This window comes from Sinocyclocheilus rhinocerous, unplaced genomic scaffold, assembly GCF_001515625.1.
Source record: "Sinocyclocheilus rhinocerous isolate Xijiao unplaced genomic scaffold, SAMN03320098_v1.1 scaffold1285, whole genome shotgun sequence".
Lineage (NCBI taxonomy): Eukaryota > Metazoa > Chordata > Actinopteri > Cypriniformes > Cyprinidae > Sinocyclocheilus > Sinocyclocheilus rhinocerous.
Genome location: NW_015645559.1, coordinates 810,156 through 825,738, shown reverse-complemented (window position 1 = coordinate 825,738; position 15,583 = coordinate 810,156). Strand labels below are relative to the sequence as shown.

Genomic DNA, 15,583 nt, shown 5'->3' with positions numbered 1-15,583 from the left:
TTTTACTGTTTTTGCTGTACTTTGGATCAAATAAATGCAGCCTTGGTGAGCAGAACAGAATTCTTAAAAAAAAAAAAAAAATTAAAATCCTACTAAGCTATGGTATATGTTTATTTTATTACTGAAAGCAATCATAAACTATACACACTAGCTGTACATTTTACAGACATGGCTCTTCTACTCTTAAAGAATTCATATTAGCAGATTAAGGTTTTAATATGCACTCTCAAGGTGGACTATTAATACAGTGTACACCATGTAGGGTTAAAACAGGTACAAAGGTGTACTTTTGAGGGTACTGATAGTGACAAGCCTCAAATATACTATTTATTTTTCTTGACAGTACACACCAGTGGGCTGATAAGATGTGCTAACAATGTTGTAATAAAAAAAATAAAAAAAAGGTATATCTTCTTTTAGAATGGGCTCAAATCGCACAGATCCCATATTCTATTTTTGCAGAATATATGTTCTAATGTCTTTTAATTCCAATAGAATTACTACTAGCCTACATGTTGCAGTCTGTAATAATACTAATTTATCTGTCAGGATAAGTACACACGTTTTGTGCTAATTATTTTTGAATTAAATCACTTGCAGTTCAGAGAGCGAGTCAAATGTTGATTCAGTGCCTGCTCCGAAGAATTCAGTGAGTTTACTCAAGATGAGTGAAATCGATAACACTTGTTTCGTCGAGTCTTTTTGAACGATTCATTGAAAGAGTGATTTGTTCGTGAATCGGACTACACACTTGAGGTGTTGTATATAGGCTATGTTTGTTTTTGCGTGACGCCGGTGAGGACAACACGACAGAAAAACGTGTTTTCTTGCAATTATTTGATCTCTTTTACCTCATTACAATCAATTTCCACCACAAACTCTCAATATGTATTAAACATACTTTTCCTGGGTGATACATGACCTATCTTGACCAAGACATTAACCCCAGGTTGCTCAAGACGGACTCAACGTCTAATAAGTGTGCGTTAAGTTACTCTGAATAAAAGCCTCAGTTCATTGAATAATTAGCAACCCGATTCAAAACAGACAAACTTGCTAGAATAGTAAGCGCGCAAAGGCGCACGGGCGTTGGAGAGAGTTAAGAGAGCAGCGTGTTGAGTGAGGTCTCTTACCGGAGCAGTTCCACCCGGTGGGTGTTTGACAGTCGCTCAGCGATGATGGGAAGGCGCAAAGTTGCTTCACTGGTAATATACAAAAAAAGCAATATATTGTAATTAAAACTACATGTGTCAGATTCTCCTGTCGCGGTCTGCGTGTCTGTCGCAGCACAGCGCAAAGAGCCATCTCAGTTCACCGGGATTGACACGGGGACATGAACCGAGGGCTCCGATCCCAAGACGAGCGCAGGCGACACACAGATCTCAGCCGCGGAGCAGTGATACACATCTTCCGGGCAATGCTGCGATGATCCCCATGTAGGCTATGTGCTCTGATACCGGTGCGGTTGGACTGTCTTGACAAGTGGAAGTGTCCGGTTGCAGTGATGAAACTCAAAGCTGAGATGAAAAGATATAAACATCCAAGCATGGACCTGGAAAAGCTGTTCGGATCCACTAGTTGATCATGTTGATCGCTCCTTTCTGAAGGGAAAAAATGCTGAAGCGCTGGCTTCAGTAGGCTATCTCTCTCTCTCTCTCTCTCTCTTTCTTCCTATATGAGGTCTGTCTGAGAGTGTCTTGTTCGGCTGGTGTCTGGCTCTGACTGTGAGGATGAGGATGGTGATGATGAAGGTGAGAGGTGGGCACCCGCTTCGGCGGCGCGGATTGGCTGTAGAGGGTGTAGCGGGTACCGAGCCTTGTAATACAGCATCACAAGCAGAGATCAAGAGTGCAAGAAGTGAGACTTCCTTTACCTCGGGCGGTAAAGGGAAATAGCCTACAATGTTTACTTAGGCTATTCAAGTCATTAGCTTTGACAAAAAAAAAATACAGTTCAACTTTACTTGAGTACAAATGTTTCTGTTGACTTTTACTCGACTTAATACGTTAACTGGTTTCTCCAGACGTACTCGTTACTTTTGTGACTGAATAACAAATGTAATCTGCTCGCGGATGTCCGATTCGCGAACGAATTGTTTGAATGAATCATTTGAGTCGACTCTTTTACATTTACCTGTCACGCGGGTTCGTAAAGCGGTCTGAACAATTCGTTTTGTGAATCGCGAATCTGAATCAAATCACAAGAGAAACACTCTGGAACACGCAATGAGTTGAAGAGACTATTCGTGTAAGCTTTAATCTTTTTAAAATACAAATCAATTTGATGCATTTTTGGCCTGATCAGTTGAAGCGTTATGAAAAACTGTTTGATTTGTTCATGTGGCGGAAATCTACCACAGAACTGTTCATATTTGTGTTAATAACTGCACATATTAGCAGTGATATTTAGCGTGTTCGAGGCAATACAAATGACATTTGAGCCATATGTTTAATATAAGAATCTTGTGAGTCTTACATGTCTGCAAAACTCGTTTAACCTGTAATGGAGCAGTAATCAGTCAGGTATAAAATGAGAAAACAACATTTCATTTATTTTTTTTAGTGCAAAGATAATATAGTCTATAAAATATAAACACATTTTAAACAGTGTCACAATAAAGTGTTTGCTTGCCCAAACAAAATTTCGGAGATGCTAGAATGTTCTGGGTACTTGCCAGGGTGTTGCTACGCAGTTGCTAAGGTGTGCTCAGAGGTTTTTAACTAATTTATGCTGTTTCTAGGGTGTTCTGGGTCATCCCGCAGGGGTAAGCAATAATAATAGTGATAACTGCCTTAGCAAGCACCACTAATTATAAAACCAGCTGTTGCAATGCATACTGGGAGAACATGCATCATCCTGTATGTCACTTATATTGCATGCAAGGTATTATTGTTGGAAACTCAACCAGTCATGCATTGTCCAGAGCACAGGGACACAAAATATTTGTGTGTGTGTGTGTGTGTGTGTGTTATAATTACTATTTCAGGTGTGTTTCAGCATAATTGTTTTTATTTGCTTTATTATTTTATTTTGCATCAGAGAGTTACCGATCAACATTCACTAACTTATACAGCACTACCAAACTCTTGATTATCGAAGCCAGTGCCGGTTCCGGTCTCCGGCATATGTACTTTCCTTCTCCCACCCCTGTGTGTCCCGTCAAACATCTAAATTAATTGCTACGCATGAGCTTGCGTACTTCTCTGTGTATTATTTCACGAGCGAGTGCTGAGTGAAGCGGCGTGTCATTCATAATTATCTGCCAGCCAGATTGAGAACAGAATAAGCAAAGCACACACTGTTCACAGCTCTCCTCTCCTGTCACACCCAGTTGGTGTTTGTTCTCAGGATATGGACGCAGGACTCCGTCAAACCTTTAAAGTCAATTAAATTCAGTACCCATCGATTCACTTCAGCGACACTCAGTTTGTGTATTACTTGTTTTCTCTAGATTCTGCTCCAGTTTTGTTTTTAATAACCCCGATAACGTAGGCTAATACTCTTGGTTACTTTCAGAGAGGTATTACAATCATTATAAAGAGCTATATCCTTGACCAGACTTTTTTCAATTTGCTGACCACTTACCTTACCTACCACAGTAAATGACCAACTTCCTGAAACCTACAGTTTTACAGTAAGTAGTGTCCAAATTATCTCTCGTTTATACCCAATGTCTGAAATAGCTTTGCCATCACAGGAGTAAACTGCATTTTAAAATATATTACAATACTAAACAGTTATCTTTTATTATAATAATATTTCACAACATTACTGTTTTTACTGTATTTCTGGTCAAATAAATGCAGCCGTAGTGAGCATAAGAGTCTTCTTAAAAAAAAAAAAAAATTAAAATCCTACTAAGCAAGGTATATGATCTTTTTTTTTACTGAAAGCAATCATAAACTATACACACTCACTGTACATTTTACAGACATGCCTCCAAAGTGGCAGACAATATTGAGCAGATTTTTTCATATCCGTATCGGGTACTGTATCAGATACCATATCAGGTGTGATTCTCAAACTGTCCTCTTCAACAGTCTGACTCTGCATGAACAAATAAAAAATAAAATCAAGCCCCTTTGCTTTTCTTGCATGTAACTATAGAGACAGTAAAAATCCCAAAGAAAATATCAAACATGGCAACTCCCATAACTCAAATTCTTAAAATAATTGACATAATGATATTTAATACAAAAAGACAAACAAGTAAATGGCAACATCCACTCAATGCAAAGTAGTGAAATTATTTAATAGCAAGACTGCTACTACTTTCGCTAGATAAGAATATTGAACAGACACCAAAATACAGTTATGTTTAACTGTGAGTTATTGATTATTGAAGTGAGAAAACAGAAACGCTTTATCACCAATTAATGGTAACATTATCTGTTAATTCATTGATATGAGTTGATTAAGCAGTGGATTTGTTCAAATTTGTCAATCAACTCATGAAACATTTGAGATCCTTCATGGACCACAGTTTGAGAATCACTGTCGGAGTGTCAACTTGTTTTGGCCTAAATCCTCCGAGACTGGTTCTATTCGGGGCAGAAACACAATAGATGAAAATGTTATTGAAGAATTGAGGAAATTAAAGAAAACGTGAAGAATTGAGGAAATTAAAGAAAACGTGATCACTGTAAGTTTATTAAAAAAGTCTCATACAATTTTTTCTCTCAAAATATATGATAATTAAAAACATTTTTAAAAGTATACGTTAGATCATAAAACCACAAAATTAGTCTGTAACGCTCGGCCTACGGCCGTGGGTAAACACAACTACCGGTTGTTCTGGGGCCTCGCAAGTGTTGGTTAGACTGATGGTAGATAACAAGAAAAAAAAACACAACTAGGAGTCTGATCTGATCATAAAGTCTTTCCGAGTCACAGGGCTCAAGTCCAAGTCAAGTCTCGAGTCATTGCAGTCAAAGTCTAAGTCACGTCGCAAGTCATCAAATTTGGGACTCGAGTCCGAGTCAAGTCCAAGTCATGCGACTCGAGTCCACACCCCTGGGTAATACTAATATAAAAACAGCGGACATGCATAAATAATCAAAAGCGTCCGTAATAACGCTTCAAGTTCACCACATTATAAACATAAGTTCGAAGTGGGTTGCCCCAGCACACTGTAATTTATTGGCCCTGTTTTATTTTTGATTTCAGCTGTTTTTTTTTTCAAACATCAGTCTAACCAACACTTACGAGGCCCCAGAACAACCGTTAGTCATGTATACCCACGGCCGTAGGCCGAGCGTTACAAGTCTTCTGTCATTAAATACAGTGACTTGGCCACATTTCCCAAAAATATTGTGAACTTAAGTTGATCATAAAGACCATTGGTGATCTGTTACTCCAAAGTGCAAAAAATATTTTGTCAAGTAACTTGTGTGGCATTGATTAAAATATAAATTACCTGGTTTTATTAAAGACAAAAATATTATTCGGCATGACTGACACAACCTGATTACATAGATCAGAGTACAGCTGGCATTGCTTTATCAGATTACTGCTGCACTTTATGTTCTATTTGACTTTTTTCTAATTATTTTAACAGCAGTCAACGGTTGGATTTAATCCTTCATTAGCATTAAGCCTCAGACTTATCCTCTTTCTCATTCCCTGTCTCTTTTCCCTTTGTAGACGTTTCACAGGCTCACAGCTCAGGTCATTGCACGTCCTGTTAGAGCACTCTGTGTTCCCTGCTCTCCATCCAGCTGTGCAGTAATGCACTTCTGAGCTGGTGGGATAGGACCGAAGCTCTGCTCAATAGCAGCAGGATTTTTTGGGATTGTACGAGGATCTCGGCGAGGAGTGGAATCCGTGGTTCTTCAAGACAGCTCAGAGGTGAAGACAAAGAACGGAAGAGTGTTTGAGCTAATGGTGTGTGTCAGTGTTTGCGCAGACGGGGGAATGCAAGCATGCAGACTTGTGTATGACTGGACGCCTGTTGTGAGCGAGAAGGTGTTTTTCCTTTTCTTTTGTTGTGTAACCTGCAGTGTCAACTCACATGTCTGTTACTGTCTAACACCGCCAGTTGCCTATTTCAAGACTGTTTCAGCACAACAATTCCCACACAATTCAATTAACAGACTGAAAATAGGGCTCCCAAGACTGTCTTTGTTACAGCACTAATATGACTGCCAATGGGAGAATGTAGTCCGTTAAAAGATTCTCCTCCACTAATTCTCCAAGAAGACCATATTCTAATTGTGGCTGAAGAGGCCTTTGTCTTACACTTCCCTTTGCACACAGAGCTCCGGTGTCCTCATCTCACATTGTCGGCACTCTTATTGTGTTCTGCAGATGAGCTCCTTTAATTGAGCTTTTCTCTAGATCACTTTAATTTAACTTGAAAGATATTTGCTTTCATTACTGGAATGAGTTTGGTCGGCTGAACTTGACCTTTGAAGTACTTATTTAGAGCCATGTGGTTAATTGAAAACTTTTGTAAAGCTGCTATGAAAGTAACGGCAACACATGCATAAAGAAAACATCTTTCCGGGAAGTACGCTCGAATTTGGTATGAATGGAAAGATTAGTGTTATCTGGTGAATATAAATGGAATATTTACAGGGTCGCTTCTGTTATGCATGCATTTTGAACGGTAACTTTTACAAAATGAAAATGCTTGGCTGCATTTACAGTCACGGACTGACTGGGATTGACTGCATTTATTGACTATACTGTACGTGTCCACTGTGCAGAAAGAGGTGGGAGGACAAAAACTTTATGCAGATCAGAGGCAGCCAATAGCTTTGGGGCAGTGATGTCTGTTACATGTATAAATTGGTAGATAATGCTTTGAGTTTCTCCTCCATTTAGTGCTGAAATCACATAATTGCATATTAGTATATTTAAAATAGATTTTAAATGTTATTTGCTGATACTGTATACTTACTTGCATTTGGAAAAGTTTGTCAAACAGCACACTACTGTGTAAAATTTTTGGGTCAGTAAGATTTTTTATTTCTTTTTGAAAGAAAGTAATGCTTTTATTAATCAAGGGCACATTAAATTGATCAAAAGTGACAGGAAAGACTTTTTCATTGTCTCAAAAAAACGATTTCAAATTAATGTTGTACTTTTAAAATTTCTATTTATTTAAAAATCCTGAAAATTATCATGGTTTCCCACAAAATATTACGTAGCACAACTGTTGTAAACATTACAAATAATAAGAAATGTTACATGAACAACACCAATTTAAAGAATGATTTCTGAAGGATCGTGTGACAGTGAAGAATAAAAAGCCGAAAAGTCAAAATAAATAATAATTACAATACAAAAATATTGAAAGGTTTTTACATTTTTAAGAAGTTATTTTTAAAATTTAACTTACTGTTTAATTGTGTTTTTTTTAATAAAATAAATGAAAAAAACTGGCACCATCCACATAAACCAAAGAATTGAAATAATTTAATTATAATTGCATTTAATTATGATATTATGATTAAAGAAAATTAACTAATATGATTTGCCATCTTTAAAAGTGTGAGTTTAATATTTTGTCTAATATAATGCGCACATGAAAATGTACTACATAGTGACCCTGCAAGTATAAAACATAATTTGACATATTCATTACATTGCATACAGATACGTTAATTCTAAAAGAAAACATGTCATAAATACAATTTAGAATCATCACAAATCACAGTCAGCTTTCCCGACAGCTTAATATGAATATGTTGAATGCACCCTTGCGGTAAAGATTCGGAATGCACTTTACTCTTGTGATAGTGTTTTAGATTGTATTGCAGTTGTACAGACGGGCCATGCACCTCCAAACCACAAGAGTGCATCTGTGGTTTGTCCCAGCTCTGCCTGCATTCAGGGCAGCAATAAAAGACAAACCGATCCGATGACTCCCTCAAGGTATATCTAACCTGATTCTGCGTGTCTGTGTTCTCATCTGTCAACTTGACCCGACTGTGACTATTGAGTTTTATATAGCTCTCGTATGACTATAAATCTTGACTTCATCATGCCTGTAGACCTCAGGGTTTGTCTTTATCTGTCTATCCCCCCTTCCTTTCTCTCTTCAGGACAAAATATGAATGATTTAAGCGAGGAACGGATCTAGGCAAGGGCAAATCAGACAACAGAGTGTGTCTTCAACAGCCCACATATTCACCTGCTAACCAGCACGTACAGTATGTATGCTTCACAAGGGACACCGGATTAGAAGGTAGTTCAATTTTAAAATCGCATCAAAAGTGTTTAACAGACTTTTTAACATCCCACAATGTCCAACTGAGATTTTTGCTGCTTGATCATTTTACCGTAAGCTTCTGCAACTCATTATGTCACAGTGTAATTCAGGGTACTCAAAATGCCTTAAATTTAGTTGTATCAAATTTAAGGCAATAAAAAGTTAAATGGTACAAGAAAGTCTTAATTATGATTTCAAGAGCTCCTAAATTTGGGGACAGAAAGACAGGAATTGCGATATGGCTTTAATGTTACGATTAAACTTCAAAGGGCTATGATTTCTTTTAATAAATATGAGAGCTGCACATTTCAAAGTGGTGCTGTGCTGCTTTGTGTACTGCCCTTACTGGGGAAACTGCTATATTTCTGTCATTCCGACAGCTACACCTGCTGGCAGAGAATGAATTTGCATTTTCAATGAGCCTTTCTGCTGTTTTTGTTCAGAACAAAAGCGAAAATCAACCCATATTTTTATGCAGCAAACACGCACTTGTAAATATGAACTGGTGGATCAATTTTTACAGTTTGAAATACCATAGACATTGCCCTACCCCACTTATATGGTATTAATTGTATTTGTGAAGGTCTCAAAAAGGTCTTAAAAAGTCTTAAATTTTTATTTTTTTTTTTAAATCCCACAGATACCTTGGTCATTGCTTGCAGGCAATTTGACCCTGTAAAGTCTGACAAATGAAATAATAGTAAGTTAATTGAACTTCTAGATAAAATCTTTAAAAAATAGTTTGCTTATGAGTTTTTGCTGTGTATATTTTATACACCAGGCTTTCTTGGCCTATATAGTATGATACACTGAGAATATGGAGCTCATACTCAAGGAGGAAAAATAAATCTTTACATTTTATGCAGTTGCTGATATTCATATGGCCAAAAAGATCAAATTCTGATAGCTTGTAATGTAAGGTTATAACAGTATAGCAGACTACTTAAATAAAATACATATTAATATTGTTGTCACGCTCCTAATAATATGTCTTAGTAAGATGATATTTAAATGTCTACATTTATGATGAGAGCTTTATTTTTATTTTTTTTTGTTATTTTTTGTAGGTGGAAAAACATATAATGCAATTTAATATAACGATGAGTGAGAGATATAATATAAACATATTTTATACTTTCAGTTTAACAGTTCTTATATTTACTTTATAAAAATCTGTCAACAAAAAGATGTGTACCACGGCCTGAACGTGGACATTTTTAGAATTAAAAGGCCTTTTACTTTGAAATTTGCATATTAAATATGAAAGAGTTGGCTTTTTAGGGTTAAATTTGTTGGCCATAACCATTGCTATTTGTTCTCAGTTTCCACCATGTTTTGGACTGGATAGAGAAGATAATTGTTGAACTTAGGTGCTGTTTTATATGTCCATGTACTGTCCACAACTGAAGCAAGTTCACCCAAAGAATTTATTTTTGGGAGTGCAGAGTTGTAAAAGTACAAACATGTCCATAATATTCACAAGTGACCCGATCAGCAGGAGTCTTTTGCAGTCAAACGCACAACACAGTCCTTTATTTATCAGAGCATTCCACTCCTCATACCGACGTCTGAGGGTTGACGCAGATAAAAAGATGAGAAGATTTTGAGGGCCATAGTAGATTTCACGGGTACTTGTCAAAGCTGAATGCAAATCCAGATCTCTGATGTTGCTGCATAAAAGCAGGTCAGGCATAAAATGGAGATACAATAAGAAAAAATAAAAAAACTTACAATGGAAGGTGAAAGAATAAGCTACGCATTTATGCTGTGATCATGACTGCTGCTGATTTTGCCTATGAATAAAACAAAGAGAAATAGAACAGAAATGCAGAGGGAGGGGAAGGAACATAAAGCAATATTGAAGTGTTCAGAGATGGCTCAGCTTGATACACATCTGAATAAATCAATTCTGGTAGGAAAGGCGGATTAGAGCATGCAGGACGCAGACCCAGAGAAAATAATATCACTGTCATTCATAGACAAAAGCGACTTTTTTTTTTTTGGACCTTATAAATGAGAGGCTCATCTGTCTGAGGAATGGAGTAACAGCAAGTGTGTGAGGGAAGAGGAGGAGAGAGACTGAGTTGTCACTTAGTTTTATATTAATGTCTCGAATCAGGGAGTAATGTCATGGTTTATCTTCTGTTATGGATGAAAAACATTTGTCATTGCGGTTCATAAAATATAGCATATATTTATTGAGTGGCTTGAAGAGAATGAGATAAAATAATACTCTATAATATCCATCACTGCAGTATGAGAAGTACAAAGTCAGAAGTTAGTCTAGAAGTTGTAGTCTTGGTTATTTGATTTTTAAGTGGCTTTTCACTGTTAGATCTCTGTGCATGCTGTGTCCGTATAAAGACCTTCATCTGGCAATATCAGGATGAATTGGAGTGTGTTTGTGTTTTTATTCAAAGAATACTCATGAGTCTTTTAGCTACAGTGTGCAAAAATGAAAGAATGAAAAAAAAAACATTTGGACTTAAAAACTAACAAAGAAACCTAAGCCTTCCCCTGAGAGTTACTGTACAATGAATAATACCTAATATTAAGAATAAATAACTAATATACTGTATTTAGCAGTGATAGAGAGAGAAGGAATAGAATTGTGGTACAGAGAGCGGAGCAACCTCCAAATGCATTTGATTTTAATATAGAATAACTGGAATTATTAAATATTATTCATATATTTTAATATAATATTTGTAAATTAACTTATATATTCAGCATAATTATGGCTGATCAATAATCACATACCTACAGAATTTTACATTTACAGTTCGATGTTTTTTAAAGGTCCAGAATCAAAATGTTTTTATTTACACATATAAGAGGTTAAAACTTTGCATAGCTTTCATAAAAATCAGAGCATTAGAAATGCATAGCTGAAGTTTTTTTATGAAGTTTTTAATGATGTGCATGAGTTATTCCAAGCATTTTCAAAACATATTTTATTGAATGATATTGCATTGCCAATCATTATATCCTTATAATAGAGACTACACAGGCAAGTGCATTTAATTTTAACCTTACAGCGTATTTTTTTAATAAACGTCAGACTAGCATTTAATGCTATTAAGACACCAAGCGTATCATTATTTGAGTGCTACTAATAAAATCAGCACATATCCTCGTGCATGTAGTGTCTTTTGTAACTCAACAATTAATTATAGTACTTTTAAAACTATATAATTAAGCAAAAAGCAATTACCACGATGACACAGGCTGTTGCAATCGTTATGATTGTGTTGTTTCAATTTCTTCTGACTCTGGATCTTGGGGCTCAAACACATATGACTCTATCACAGCACTGGCCATCTAATGCATCAAAACACTTAACATGCTGTGAGGGCGTGGATATGGGGCAATGAATTAGCCAGTCACAGCGGCGAGCATTTACTTCTGTTTCTGCAAGAGGTAATGCCCCTTTCACTTCTCTGTTTTTGACAAAGAGTGAAAATGTTCATGGAAAAGAGTCACGTTTTACAAATATTAGACTTTTTGGTGCAAAAAACTTTGCAAACTTAATAGCCTTGTGAAACACAATAGAGAAATCTAAAACTGCACTTAATGACCACTTTAACATCTGACAGAATATTTTACAGATACGTTGCAGTCTGCTACTCCACAAATGATTTAGATGAAACATGAACATCAAAGCTTTTAATGCTATATTTAATTAAATCAGGTGTTAGCGAACAGCGCATTGTGACCCTTGAATGATGGAACAATCTGGAATCCCATGAGTAACATCAGTAAACTGGAAATGGGCAGTAATTTCCTTGTTTTAATGTTAATAAACAACTCCTACTGCATGTATTTTGAAAAACAAAAACAGAAATCAGCATGTTCTTTGTTCTTTGTTTTTGCTGCTGAGACAGTGAAATTGCAATTACCCAAAAATACTTTAAAAAGGGAAATGTCGAGAAACCCAAACTGCCTTAGTCTTTGTTGCCATAGCTTCCAGATGTTTAAAGGGCACCTATTATGCCCCTTTTTACAAGATGTAATATTGGTCTTGGGTGTCCCCAGAATGTGTCTGTTAAGTTTCAGCCCAAAATACCCAACAGATCATTTATTATAACAGCTGGAAAATGTCATTTTTGAGGTGTGTCTAAAAAAGGGCTGTTTTGGAGTGTATCGCTTTAAATGCAAATGAGCTGCATATTCCCACCCTGTCTCCAGAAGAGGGCGTCGCGTATACGTCTCTCTGCATTGCATATCTACAGCAATAAACAGCTGGTAGAAGCAACATAACTGAGAGCGAGAGAACCGATGTTTAGCCATACATATGGGAAGCCAAATGCACTGAAAGTGGGACGAAACAGCGCAATGTTACAGAGCTCGTGCCGCACAGACCTGTCATCGGCGCAGATCAATTGACGGAGCCGCGCGATCTCGCTATGAACGGCGGAAACTCATCTCACAAGAGTGGCGCTGATCAGCTAAAAAATACTTAATGTACGCACACAAATACGGTTAAAACGCTAAGCACTATAACGACATGACATTCACAAAGGAGTCCGGATACACCTAACCTACACGTATTTAGGTAGATTTTGAGGCGCATTACCTTGAAAAATGAAAGTAATCCACAGCGTCCTCAGCAGCTCAGATGTTGGGAGAAAATGAAGACTCTTATGTTCAGTCTTACATCCAAACACAGAGCATCGGGATTGCTTGCAAGACATTGTAGACATTGCAGCTGCTCGAGCACGGAGAAAATGGAGGCTAGCGTACAACCGCTGAGGGCTGAAACTATTGCAATGCAGAGCTGTCAATCAACCCCTGTGGCCCGGCCCTATGCAATGTGATGTCACACTGCATGAGAATCAAAACGGCAGGCCTAGTGAGACTGACTTGGTTTAAAGGGGATTCAAAAATGAGGAGTGAGTGGATTTTTATCATTGTAGGGTGGTTGTGTTCACACTGCCAACACACATTTATGTCCAAACACCATGTAAAAGTGGATCTTGCATAATAGGTGCCCTTTAATTTATTATTTATTTATTTTCTTGCCTTTTACTTTCTGATGGTTTTGACATTTATCTGTGCCTCCTGAGAAGAGTGTCTGATCATGTAAAATAAATTGCCTCTCTTGAGGAAGCTTAATATTTTCGAAACAAGCAATGCTATTATATTTATGGGTGTTTTTTGTGAATAATATTTTTACTTATTTTTTATTATTTATTTTTTGGAATATCTGCCTTTAATTTGCAGGAGATTAGAAGCCAACAGAAAACTAAATAGTGCATGAGAGTGAAGGAAACAGGTCAGATTCAAACGTCCATCATGAATACCAATCATGCCACAGCTCCTGCTTCTTATGTGCATTTTTATGTTAATTTTTTCATAACTAAGAGACGTCTGCTTTTGAAATATAGGAACTCACTCTGATTATGTGATAAATGAGTGCTTAGTGTGCACAAGCCAAGGAGATCTGTAATACCTGAAGAAGCATTTACATTAAAAGAATAGTTCACCCAAAAAATGAAAATTTGCTGAAAATGTACTCACCCTCAGGCCATCTAGCATGTAGATTGTTAGTTTCTTCATTTATTCTTCATTAGAACAGATTTGGAGAAGTTTAGCATTACAAGAGTTGCTCACCAAATGATCCTCTGCAGTGAATGGGTGCCGTCAGAAGTCCAAACAGCTGACAACAACATTACAATAATCCACAAGTAATCCACACAACTTCAATCCATCAATTAATGTCATGTGAAATGAAAAGATGTATGTAAGATATATGTGACCCTGGACCACAAAACCAGTCTTAAGTCGCTTGGGTATATTTTTAGCAATAGCCAAAAAAAAAACATTGTATGGGTCAAAATTATCGATTTTTCTTTTATGCCAAAAATCATTAGGATATTAATTAAAGATCATGTTCCATGAAGATATTTTGTAAATTTCCTACCATAAATGTATCAAAACTTAATTTTTGATTAGTAATATGCATTGCTAAGAACTTCATTTGGACAACTTTAAAGGCGATTTTCTCAATATTTAGATTTTTTTGCACCCTCAGATTCCAGATTTTCAAATAAGTTGTATCTCGGCCAAATATTGTCCTATCCTAACAAACCATGCATCAATGGAAAGCTAATTTATATTTATATTTATATTTATATAGATGATGTATAAATCTCCATTTCAAAAAACTGACCCTTATGACTGGTTTTGTGGTCCAGGGTCACATATTTAACTTCAAACCTTTTCTTCTGACTAAAATATGAGTTCTCTATTATATTGCTTTCTCCTGTGAAAAAGTTGCATAATCTGAATTAGGAGAGCAATTTTCACAGATCAATCACAATTTACAAGCAAAAACACTTCTGAACAAATATATTGGTGGAATTTGATGTAAGCGAACAACAGTGTTGACTGGAGAAATGTTATTATTGATTATGGACTTGTATTTTGGCCAAAAGCGATAGCAGTTAGAAGTTAAAACGCCTTAATGATGGATTTGTTTGTTACACACAGCTTTTCACTTCACAAGATGTTAATTGATGTACTGGAGTCATGTGGATTACTTGTGGACTCTCATTCTGATGGCACCCATTAAAGGGGTCATATGATGCGATTTCAATTTCTCCTTTCTCTTTGAAGCGCTTGGTGCATAAAGAAGATCTGTAAAGTTGCAAAGACTAAAGTCTCAAATCCAAAGAGAAAATCTTTTTTAAAAGTTAAGAGTCAACTTCTCGTTCTAACACCCCCCCACATGTCTACGTCACGATGTGGGAAGATTTGCATAACGCCGCCCAAATGTTCACGCAAAGAAAGAAGCCGTAACTTTTATTCTCGCTGTAGTATTGTTGCTGCTGCCATGTCGTGAAGACGCTGTGTGTTTCGTTGTGAAAGCGAAACGTCTCAGGTTACGTATGTAACCATGGTTCCCTGAGAAGAACGAGACACTGCGTCCTCTAGGGGGCGCTATTGGGGATGCCTTTCAGCATGACCGGTGTCTGAAGCATATATCTAAAAATGACAATAACATTGGCCGGCGACAGCCTATGACGGCATTACCCTGCGCGATCACAGTATAAAAGGGCGCCGGGATAACACGTTATCCACTTCTTCGTCTGAAGCTTGCGTCCACAGCATAGCAAGGAAACTAGAGGACGCAGTGTCTCGTTCCCTTCTCAGGGAGCCATGGTTACATACGTAACCTGAGATGTTCCCTTTCGAGGGAACTTCGAACTGCGTCCTCTAGGGGGCGCTATGGGGAACGGTATGCCAACGCCACCATGCTGAGGGGAGTGCATGCCAGAAAACCACGGCGTGCACTAAGTACCAACTCTACCATAGCCATGGGAGTTGCCCCTGGGACGTTAAGACGGCTGTCAGTGACATTATTCC

The 15,583-nt window shown here is 37.1% G+C and overlaps 1 protein-coding gene across 2 annotated transcripts in view; it reads right to left on the bottom strand.

Moving 5' to 3' along the window:
* Window positions 1–1,870, bottom strand: part of tmeff2b (transmembrane protein with EGF-like and two follistatin-like domains 2b) — a 77,395-nt gene extending 75,525 nt beyond the window's left edge. For both annotated transcript variants that reach the window (XM_016510465.1, XM_016510466.1), the window contains exon 1: window positions 1,134–1,870. In XM_016510465.1, the coding sequence (XP_016365951.1) occupies window positions 1,134–1,305 (172 nt within the window). In that variant the 5' untranslated portion in view covers window positions 1,306–1,870. The remainder of the gene's footprint in view (window positions 1–1,133) is intronic.
* Window positions 1,871–15,583: the final 13,713 nt, after the last annotated feature.